The sequence below is a fragment of the Epinephelus moara genome, chromosome 1 (genome assembly GCF_006386435.1).
Source record: "Epinephelus moara isolate mb chromosome 1, YSFRI_EMoa_1.0, whole genome shotgun sequence".
Taxonomy (NCBI): Eukaryota; Metazoa; Chordata; class Actinopteri; order Perciformes; family Serranidae; genus Epinephelus; species Epinephelus moara.
In genome coordinates this window covers 50,716,586-50,728,133 of record NC_065506.1, presented here as the reverse complement: position 1 = coordinate 50,728,133, position 11,548 = coordinate 50,716,586, and the positions used below count along the sequence as shown (strand labels likewise).

At 45.6% G+C, this 11,548-nt stretch overlaps 1 protein-coding gene across 1 annotated transcript in view; it reads right to left on the bottom strand.

Annotated features, from left to right (window-relative positions):
- LOC126397212 (intermembrane lipid transfer protein VPS13C-like) overlaps window positions 1–11,548 on the bottom strand; it is a gene marked incomplete at its 3' end in the record, with an annotated part of 70,957 nt that overhangs the window by 29,282 nt on the left and 30,127 nt on the right. The window contains exons 14-32 of the mRNA XM_050055854.1: window positions 9,081–9,143; window positions 8,811–8,958; window positions 8,080–8,180; window positions 7,662–7,804; window positions 7,384–7,576; window positions 7,164–7,278; window positions 6,812–6,948; window positions 5,812–5,944; window positions 5,609–5,726; window positions 5,399–5,531; window positions 4,446–4,518; window positions 4,153–4,253; window positions 3,880–4,033; window positions 3,313–3,392; window positions 2,930–2,989; window positions 2,484–2,634; window positions 2,283–2,399; window positions 2,095–2,198; window positions 1,738–1,905 (exon numbers count right to left, since the gene is read on the bottom strand). Coding sequence (XP_049911811.1) covers window positions 1,738–1,905; window positions 2,095–2,198; window positions 2,283–2,399; window positions 2,484–2,634; window positions 2,930–2,989; window positions 3,313–3,392; window positions 3,880–4,033; window positions 4,153–4,253; window positions 4,446–4,518; window positions 5,399–5,531; window positions 5,609–5,726; window positions 5,812–5,944; window positions 6,812–6,948; window positions 7,164–7,278; window positions 7,384–7,576; window positions 7,662–7,804; window positions 8,080–8,180; window positions 8,811–8,958; window positions 9,081–9,143 — 2,292 coding nt within the window. The remainder of the gene's footprint in view (window positions 1–1,737; window positions 1,906–2,094; window positions 2,199–2,282; window positions 2,400–2,483; window positions 2,635–2,929; window positions 2,990–3,312; window positions 3,393–3,879; window positions 4,034–4,152; window positions 4,254–4,445; window positions 4,519–5,398; window positions 5,532–5,608; window positions 5,727–5,811; window positions 5,945–6,811; window positions 6,949–7,163; window positions 7,279–7,383; window positions 7,577–7,661; window positions 7,805–8,079; window positions 8,181–8,810; window positions 8,959–9,080; window positions 9,144–11,548) is intronic.

Sequence of the window (11,548 nt, the reverse complement as noted above, 5' to 3'; positions counted from 1 at the left end):
GTCCTGGGAAGAGGGATCCTCCTCAGTTGCTCTTCCTGAGGTTTCTACTGTTTTTTTTCCCCGTTAAAGGGTTTTTTTTGGGGAGTTTTTCCTGAGCCGCTGCGAGGGTCATAAGGACAGAGGGATGTCGTATGCTGTAAAGCCCTGTGAGGCAAATTGTGATTTGTGATATTGGGCTTTATAAATAAAACTGAAAATTGAATATACTATACTATACTACAGTACACTACCCAACCCTACATTACGCAATACTATACTATACTACACTACACAACCGTACATAACGCAATACTATACTATACTATACTATACTATAGTATACTACACTACACAACCCTACATAACGCAATACTATACTATACTATACTATACGACACAACCCTACATTACGCAATACTATACTATACTATACTATACGACACAACCCTACATTACGCAATACTATACTATACTATATACGACACAACCCTACATTACGCAATACTATACTATACTATATTATACTACAAAACACAACCCTACATTACGCAATACTATACTATGCTACATTACACTACACTACACAACCCTACATTACACAATACTATACTATACTACCCTACACAACCCAACATTACACAATACTATACTATACTTTATTAAAGCCCTGTGAGGCAAATTTTGTTTTGTGATATTGGGCTTTATAAATAAAATTGATTGATTGATATACTATACTATACTATACTACACTACACTTCACTTGATTGACAACTTTCACACCAGCCCAAACAAACCACACTAACAAACAGACCTGGTTCATTTTCACCAAACCAAACAGGTCAGGTGAGAAAAGACTCTACGAAAACACTGAGTTGTCATCTGAGAATTTACAACAGTAAAATAATCTAATATTCTGCAGTCGGTGACTTCCTGTTGGAATCATCTGACAAACACACGACATGATTTAGTCAGAACAAACATATCGATCAATATTCTCTGAAAACACAAACACACAAATATACACATGTATAAATACTATCTGTGTGTAGTGTAAGGACATGTGTGTAGTGTGTAGTGTAAAGACGTGTGTAGTGTGTAATATAAGGACATGTGTGTAGTGTGTAATTTAAGGACATGTGTGTAGTGTAAGGACATGTGTGTAGTGTGTAATTTAAGGACATGTGTGTAGTGTAAGGACATGTGTGTAGTGTGTAATATAAGGACGTGTGTAGTGTGTAGTATATGGACATGTGTGTAGTGTATAATATAAGGACGTGTGTAGTGTGTAGTATAAGGACATGTGTGTAGTATAAGGACATGTGTGTAGTGTGTAATATAAGGACATGTGTGTAGTGTGTAGTATAAGGACATGTGTGTAGTGTGTAATATAAGGACGTGTGTAGTGTGTAGTATATGGANAAGGACATTGTGTAGTGTAAGGACATGTGTGTAGTGTGTAATTTAAGGACATGTGTGTAGTGTAAGGACATGTGTGTAGTGTGTAATATAAGGACGTGTGTAGTGTGTAGTATATGGACATGTGTGTAGTGTATAATATAAGGACGTGTGTAGTGTGTAATATAAGGACGTGTGTAGTGTGTAGTTTAAGGACATGTGTGTAGTGTATAGTATAAGGACATGTGTGTAGTGTGTAGTATAAGGACATGTGTGTAGTGTGTAGTATAAGGACATGTGTGTAGTGTGTAATATAAGGACATGTGTGTAGTGTGTAGTATAGGAACATGTTTAGTATCTGACCAGCAGCGACATGAGGAACTTGTGCAGGTAGACGATTTGGATGCAGCCCAGACGCATCGTGACCTTCCCGTCCACCTTCGACATGTCGCTGTAACCCTCCCCCTCCGTTGCCCCCGGAAACAAGGAGAGTTTGAAGCTGAACACTTCCTCACCCACAATGGACACAGCCTGGGGAGGGAGAGGAGGGGGAGGAAGAGGAGGGGGAGGCAGGTCAGCATCACCTCACAGAGATCAAGACAACAACAACAACAACAACAGCAGCAGCAGCAGCAGCTTCAGAGCCACGGCACAGCTCTGAAGAGGAAGAATACAAAGCGATGACATCAGAATCTGAGATGATGTAATAAAGCCTCAGACCTTCCTGTGGATGGTTCGGGGGTTGACGTCGGTGACCACGATGTCTCGCAGTCGAGCAAACACCTGCGTCTCCTTCGCCTGCACTAACACGGACACATCGATTCCTGTGGGAGTCACATGATGATGTAACGAGCGCTGTGTCAGCTCACCTCACTCTCTATTGGACCTGATGTGTTTTTATTTCATACCTTGGACTCTGATGTCGGCGATGCTGCAGCAATCGTCACACACCTCCACGTGGAAACAACCTAACTTGGCGAACAGTTTGAAGCTGAACACGCCGCCATCTTTGGCCCCTTTAGACACTGCAGAGAGAGCAGAGACACTTCCTATCTCGTCCACAGCATCAGACATACTGACACACCTGAGAGCAGGAGGTGGTGACTCACCTGTCCGGCTCTGTCCGGCCTTCTCCACCTGCTTCTTAATGTCTCTGTCTCGGCCTGTAGTGAGCTGCGGCGGCACGGCGCTGTTCAGGTAGTTGATGGTTGACAGCAGAGCTTTGGTGTGAAGAAGGAAGTCCAGAGAGGAAAACTCCACCTGAGACAGCAGCAGGTAAACAGATCTTCAGATCTAACAGACAGGTGCGGAGTCACAGGATTTAAACTCTACGTTACAACACTGATGATGATGGCGACCTGATGACCAAGCCCTGATGACAGCGCCCTGATGACTGAGCGTCTCACTGACACGTCACAAACATAGACATTTCCTGTGTTTCTGAGCATTTTTACTGATTCTAATCTTTACGTTAATTTTCAACGTTGTCAGTGTGCTGAATGTTCAAACTCGCTGCTAACTGCCATCTGTTGCCATGGAAACTGACTCCACCCACCTTCAGTGTTTGTTCTGTGTTGTTGAACAGAGTCTGGAAGCTGGGACCACCGGGGTCGGCCTGCAGGACCACACGCACACACACACACACACACACACACACACACACACGTTAACAGGTGAACCAGAGTGTGTTTATGTGTGTGTTTGTTAGTGAGTCTTTGTTCAGACTGAACGGCAGCGTTACGTTGTCACAGTTTGTGTGTGTGATGTAGATCAGGTGTGACATAGGTCAGGTGTGATGTAGACCAGGTGTGACGTAGGTCAGGTGTGATGTAGACCAGGTGTGACGTAGGTCAGGTGTGTATTAGATCAGGTGTGATGTAGATCAGGTGTGATGCAGGTCAGGTGCGTGTGTGTGTGTGTGTGTGTGTGTGGTCTCACCTTGATGAACTCCACCTTGAGCAAGTCGGAGCTCTGCTGCTCTGAGGAGCTAATCAGGTGGAGAGGACAATTCCTGCCATCTGAAGATAAACAACAACACAGATGTTACCTGGTTAGAGGACGGACACACCTGAACAGGTGAGTCTCAGTTCTGTCCTGGTTCTACAGGATCAGGACTGTTCATGTGTTCATTAATTCATTAATAATCAATCAGTCTGATCTAACAAAAAAAAAAAAAAAAAAAAAGTAATCATAGTTATCAGAGTAATCAAAGCAATCTAAGTAATAAGAAACATTTAATCTGGATTAAAGTCTGAATGTTTACACATCCTCTGGAGGAGGTCTGAGACTATGAAGATGAACTGATGATGAAAAGATATAAATAACATACAATATGAAAACATTAAAACTCGTCTGAACCTAATGTGACGGAGTTGAAACAGACGTCAGATAAACAGACGTCAGGTGACAGACTCAGCTGAACGTGACGGACCAGTCGTCCACCTGCCGACACCTTAATACCTGACTCTATCAGATGACCACTGACATCAGTCAGCTGTATGTCACCTGGAACGTCACAGTAGTCGAGTGTGACTCTGCGCAGGTAAGAGGTAACGTTTAGGTCGAAGCTCCGCCTCTTCCCTTCAGCTCCCAGCTGACAGACGCTGAGACACAGGACGGTCTTCTCCTGGTCCACCTGCCGAGTCAGCTCCAACAGCACCTGAACACACCACAGGACACACACACACACACACACACACACACACACACACACACACATAGGTGTCTCACATGGACTAAACATGAAACTGATCTGAGAGCAGAGACAAACAAACAAACCTCTTTAACTTCGAACTTAAAGTGAAGGTCTGTGAGCTCATCCACAGCTGAGCGCTGAGGATCTTCATCAGTCGACCTCTCACTGGCGTCTTCATCAGAATCTGAGAGACAACAAACAGCAGTTATGACATCATCATCATAATAACAATTTATTACAGTTACACACTGATACATTTTTTTACTTCCTCAGCTTGAAGAAACACGTGAGTTTAGAAATGAAATAAAAACACAGTCTATTGATTCTTTGTTTTCATGACTGTTCAACGGCCAATCAGAGCGCAGACAGCACTGACCTGTTTCCATGGTGTCGAGAAGCGCAGGATGAAGGTTGAGCACTCGTGGTCTGGCCTCCGCCAAGGACAGCACCTGTAGCAGGAAACATGTCCAAATATGGTGACGTCAGTCTGGAATCTGAGCGTCACTCCCAACTTCCTGTGTCATTTCTTAGACTCCTCCCCCTCACTTTTCTGTATGTACGCTGTCACTCCTTAAACTCCTCCCCCACACGTCTCTGAATGTACACTGTCACTCCTTAAACTCCTCCCCCGCACGTCTCTGAACTCGTTCTGTCACTCCTTAAACTCCTCCCCCTCACGTCTCTGAATGTACGCTGTCAGTCTTTAGACTCCTCCCCCTCACAACTCTGAACGTACGCTGTCACTCCTTAGACTCCTCCCCCTCACGTCTCTGAATGTACGCTGTCACTCCTTAGACTCCTCCCCCTCACGTCTCTGAACGTATATTCTCACTCCTTAAACTCCTCCCCGTCAGGTCTCTAAACATATGCTCTCACTCCTTAAACTCCTCCCCCTCACATCTCTGAACGTATATTCTCACTCCTTAAACTTCTCCCCCTCACGTCTCTGAATGTACGCTGTCAGTCTTTAGACTCCTCCCCCTCACGTCTCTGAACGTACGCTGTCACTCCTTAGACTCCTCCCCCTCACGTCTCTGAACGTATATTCTCACTCCTTAAACTCCTCCCCCTCACGTTTCTGAACATATGCTATCACTCCTTAGACTCCTTCCCCTCACATCTCTCAAGGTATGCTGTCACTCCTTAAACTCCTCCCCCTGCCCTGAATGTTCCCCTTCAGTCTTTGAAACATTTGGCCATTACTCCCCGAATCTCTCTGACTGAACTTTGACTTGGTCCAAAACGCTCACTGTGACAGTTTTAGTTCCTGATTGGTGTGTTTCTTTCAGGGAGCGTGGCTACAGTTAGACCAGACTGTACCAGGTGTACCTTCTGTGTGGGGGTGGAGGGAGAGGAGTCCATGTTGGGCAGTGGGATGCTGTCAATCAGATCCAGAACGTTGTGGATCTTCTGGTCTGAGATCTTGACGTGCAGCAGCGGCAGCTCCCCTGATACCTTGAACCTGAAACACAAACAGGTAACAGTCAGAAGGTGAGTCAGCAGAGAGACTGGACACCTGTCCACAGGTACAAGTCCCACCTGGGCATCCTGGCGTCCTTCTCCACCATACACTTGGCCAGCTGGACGGTGAAGTCCATCGGCTGGAGGATGTGTTGGACTGATGAACCCTGCAGACGAGCCGACTTCCAGGCCTCACCTGGAATCCATTCACACCTGGATTAATCACACACAGACTTCCAGGAAGTCGTGTGTGTGTGTCTGTGTGTGTGTCGGTAGCATACCTGACTTGCTGTAGAGCACCTGGACTCGTCGTAACTCCACGTTGTATCTCTCATAGGCTCGATCCATGATCTCCTCCAGAGAGGAGAAGGAGGACAAAGATGAGCTGATCCCGCTCTGCTCGATGCTGTTCAACTACACACACACACACACACACACACAAACACAAACACAAACACACACACACAAGTTCAACCAAACATAACAACCTGAACACACAAACATCAACATCTGGACAGTAAATACATCATCGTCTTTAACGAGTCGACGACTTCCTTCAGGAAACACAAAGTTCTTCAGTTTGTTTTCAGCCCAAAGGAAAAATATCAAATTTTAAAATTTAGGTTAAAAACCCCAAAAATACCCGTCACTGAAAATCACAAACAACCGAGGAATTCAGGTAAAAAAACAAAATTTGGACAAAAATCTAAAACTGCGATTGACACCTGACCAGACCAGAATGTCTGAACATTAAAACACATCTGGTTGAAAAGAAATAAAATCAGAGGTGGAACCAAAAAATCTGAGAACAAACGGGAGACCTGACAAACCCTGAACTTTAATTTGACCTCTGAGGGTGGAGCTACAGAGGATGCTGTGAGGTTTGTCCTCTGATGGTGGAGCTACAAAGGACGCTGTGAGGTTCGTCCTCTGATGGTGGAGCTACAAAGGACGCTGTGAGGTTAGTCCTCTGATGGTGGAGCTACAGAGGACCGATGTCTTTTAAACTCTGAGTCTGTGATTAAACTTTGTTTAATTAAAATATCTGTTCATGAGAACCTGAAAAAAACCACATAAAATTTGACGTTAAAAAACGACAGTCGTTAGTGTTAAAATCAAATCTGACTGAAAACCAGGAACCTGAAGGAAACACCTCTCAACTGCAGACAGGAACCAAGATTTTAAAAATAATAAAAATCACAAATATGGTTAAAAACAAACTAAATATTTGGTGATCATGTGACCTGAAGGTAAAACAGGTCTGATGAAATCAGGACTAACCTGTAAACTGCCAAAGTCCACGATGATGAGGTCTGATGAGTCGCTGTAGAAACCAGACTTTGGAACCAGCAGGTAGGATGGCTTCAGGTCGATCCTCAGGTCAAGGACCTTTCTGGTCTCAATGATGTGAGACAAACCTGCAGAGACCAGAATCCAACAGAGTCTGATGAGGACCAGACTGTCTTCAGTCAGACTGAGCTCTAGACTATAATCAGGACTTTGACAGTAATAATCAGACTCAGCTGTAGGTCTGAGGTGGTCGATCCTCTGGGGATCATGAACCTTTGAACCAAACACTGAGACGGTCTGATAGACCTTCATCCTTCAGCTGATGTATCTTTGTTCAACAGACCTGTGGCCGTCTTCTCTTTGATCTCCTCCAGTTTGGAGAGCGTGGCCGAGGTCAGGATCTCCAGGTCAACACCTTTCCCCGTCTTAAAGAAGTCAGCCATACTGTTCACCGTCACCTGGAGGACGGAAAGCAGGATACAAACATCAGTTCTGTTTGCAGACTGATGAACACATGAGAACATGACAGATCCGAGGTCAGATGGCGCTTTGTGGTGTTTTACCGCGTCGTAGATGATCTCGACGGGCTGAGAGTGGACTCGCAGCAGCTGGTCGGAGGCGCTCTCCTCTGGGTTTATCTCAAACACCACACTGAGCAGAGAGGAAGAGGAGTCCCCCACCGAGGCAATGAGCGAAGGTACCGCCCCCTGCTGCTGTAAACCGGTCACATACCAATGCTCCAGCGCCGCCTCCACCCTGAGGACGGCACACAGCTTTATGTCCACAGCACTGCGGGGATTGAACCTGTGACTTGTGGTCACATGATGCTGCTGAGACTCACCTGAAGGCCTGGGCACCGGGTCTCTGAGATATCTTGGTGCTGAGGTCGATCATCTGGACTTTGAGGATCTCTGGAACGTCTGGCTGCTCTCTGATCGTCACCGAGGTTCTGAACAGCTGGAAGGTGACGATAACCGCCACGTACTGAACGCACACAGGCACACAGAGGTCAACCCAGCTCAGCTTCTAACACCAAGACCTGGTTCTGTCTGAACCTGGTTCTGTGTGAACCAAGTTCTGTCTGAACCTCTGTCTATCCTTTAGGTGTCAGAGTGACGGACTGAATAAACACAGTCCTCATCATTTCTTTGAGCAGGAACTAAACAGGTAAAGTTTGTCCTGATGGTGGCGCTACAGGAAAAGTCATGAGGCTGTGAAGACCTTCATGTGTTTACTGACATCACCATCATCATCCTCACCTGTTTGGGTAGCGCCAGGTTGTGAGAGCTGCCGCTGTAGCCGATGGCAGTGTAGAGTTTTTCTTTCTCCTCGGGCGTCATGATCTCGTCCAACCCTGAACCTGAAGACCAGATCAGAGACACGCCTTCAGTCCCCTAACCTAACTTTAACCCTAACCACACGGACCGTCACCACCCCACTTTCACTCTGAAGTCTGGGGTACTCTGAAGTACCAACCTGAGGTACTCTGAAGTACCAACCTGAGGCACTCTGAAGTACTAACCTGAGGTACTCTGAAGTACCAACCTGAGGCACTCTGAAGTACTAACCTGAGGCACTCTGAAGTACTAACCTGAGGTACTCTGAAGTACCAACCTGAGATACGTCTACTGCTGTGTTTTCATTTTTCCTACATTATTCTGCCTCCAGGGTCAGAGTTAGGGTCAGGGTTGAAGTTACAACTTCAGTTATTTTACTGATTCAGATTTTTACACACAATCAGTGGTATTAGTCCTTTTACTGCAGTTACATATTTACTGCAGTACTTTTACTGTAACAGAGTACTTGTCCTGTAACAGAGTATATAAATGAGGTGGGGTTCCTCAGGGTTCTGTCCTGGGGCCTCTGAATATTTAAATGAATAAATGACCTGTCTGATCAGCTGACGTCAGACAGGTGTGTTTCAGGTTACCATGGTGAGGGGAGAGAGATATAAAGGAGGTGATGAAGTATTTAAATTAAAGGATCTTACTCTCCTTCTCCTTGTCCTCCTCTGGCTCCTGCTCCTCCTTCTTCGCCTTTCTACCAAAGAAGCTGCTGAAGAAACCTCCTCCTCCTCCTCCCTGCTTCTGCCCACCCGCCGCCTTCTTCCCCACCACTTTCTGTCCCGACCTGATCACCTGCAGGAGGAGGAGGAGGAGGAGAGGAGTGAGGAGTGAGTGAGGTGGAGGAAGAGGAGGAGGAGGTGAAGGCTCCCCTGTGTTAAACATGTCTATAATGACAGTGCTCAGAGTGTGTGTACCTCCATGTGCGCCTGCTGTCGAGCCAACGTGATGTTAAAGACATCCAGAACTTTCTCCAGATCCTGAAGAAACAAACATAAACATGGTTCACGCAGGAAGTACCAGCTGGACGTCTGATCTCAGGTCAGTGATGGTGGGCGGGGTTTGGAACGTCACACTCAGCAGCCTGTAAACAAGCTGAACGTCTGATCTCAGGTCAGTGATCACTGAAGATGGACATCACTGATGATGGACGTCTCTAATGATGGACATCACTGATGATGGATGTCTCTAATGATGGACATCACTGATGATGGACGTCTCTAATGATGGACATCACTGATGATGGACGTCTCTAATGATGGACATCACTAATGATGGATGTCTCTAATGATGGACGTCACTGATGATGGACGTCACTGATGATGGACATCACTAATGATGGACATCTCTAATGATGGACATCACTAATGATGGACGTCTCTACTGATGGACATCACTGATGATGGACGTCACTGATGATGGACATCACTAATGATGGACATCTCTAATGATGGACATCACTAATGATGGACGTCTCTACTGATGGACATCACTGATGATGGACGTCACTGATGATGGACATCACTAATGATGGACATCTCTAATGATGGACATCACTAATGATGGACGTCTCTAATGATGGACGTCACTGATGATGGACGTCACTAATGACGGACGTCTCTAATGATGGACGTCTCTAATGATGGACGTCACTGATGACGGACGTCTCTAATGACGGACATCACTGATGATGGACGTCACTGATGATGGACATCACTAATGATGGACGTCTCTAATGATGGACATCACTGATGATGGACGTCACTGATGATGGACATCTCTAATGATGGACATCACTCATGATGGACGTCTCTAATGATGGACGTCACTGATGATGGACATCTCTAATGATGGACATCACTAATGATGGACGTCTCTAATGATGGACGTCACTGATGATGGACGTCACTGATGATGGACATCTCTAATGATGGACGTCTCTAATGATGGACGTCTCTAATGATGGACGTCACTAATGATGGACATCACTGATGATGGACGTCACTAATGATGGACGTCTCTAATGATGGACGTCACTAATGATGGACGTCTCTAATGATGGACATGGGGTGGGCGGGGTTTGGAGTGTCACACTCAGCAGTCTGTATGAACCAGTCTAATCTGAGGTTTGATGACAGATACAGATCAGGTTTTTCTGTTGATGTAAACAGGAGAAGTGATGAAGTCTGACAGAGGATTTGTCTTCAGCCCTCAGGTTCTGAACACCACGGAGTTTCATGACTCGTCTTTATTTATAATAAAGCTTTAACCTGCTTCTTCCTGTGGAACTTTAACATCTGACAAACACTGGAAGCCACAGTCTCACACCATGTTGTGTTTCATAGCTGAACATGACTGGAGTGTTTCCAGCAGCCAGATTATAAACTGAGTCAATGCAAAGACAAACTCACGCCAGGTGACACAAAGTTAAAAGTTGGCTGATCCACAAACAGGAAATGTTGCTGTGGATGACGACGAAGATTCGGGTTCCTGTGTATTCCTGCGAGTGTCATCAGAGCCAATCAGGGTTAAGATGTGGTTGGGACTCTCCTGACGTTACTGAGGATCAGAACAAACTGTGGACAAACTAACTGTGGCGGCCTGTGGGTGGGCGGAGCTCTACGACTCAACGTCAGGACAGAGACAGATGAATATATCTGTGACTGGTGTCAGATGATTTGTTGAGCTGCTCCTCAGCAAAATTCTCTGAGTAATGAAAGTTAGACTTTTATTGTGGGGGGTAAACGACAGGAAGCAGCGCTGCAGTGACAGGATGACAGGTAATAAAGGGGCGTGGCTGTCACGATTCATGTTGGTTCAGAGCTTTTGAGTTCACTTGATTCCATCTGTCAGCTGAGCTTTACTACAAACCACATCAAACTCTCCAGCGGCTGCACACACTCAAGGAATGTGATGATGTAACAACAACCCCGCCCACATTTAAGAGGACTGTCTGCACAGACCGAGGGTCTGGGTACCAGGTCTGAGGGGTTCCTATTGGTTCTGAAGGTTCTGTCCTGAAGAGTGTCTGGTGGAAAGGTGTCTTTATAGTTTCTGTCCACGTCTGTTCAGACTCACATGAAGCTGTGACAGGAGACGACACTCCTGCTGCTCAGAAACTACAGACTCTATAACACAAAGATCCAAACTCAGGATCTGACCCAACGTGTCCTCCTCAGATGTGTCTCTGAGTCATGGACAGAAAACATGTCATGAAGCCAGAAGAAAGTAATCAATTAACTAAACTCCATAACTGCCTTAAAGACATAAAAACTTGGATGAGCACCAATTTCCTGATGTTAAAGTCAGACAAAACTGAAGTTATTGTTCTTGGCCCCAAACAACTCAGAGACTCTTTATCTGATGACATAGTTTCTCTAGATGG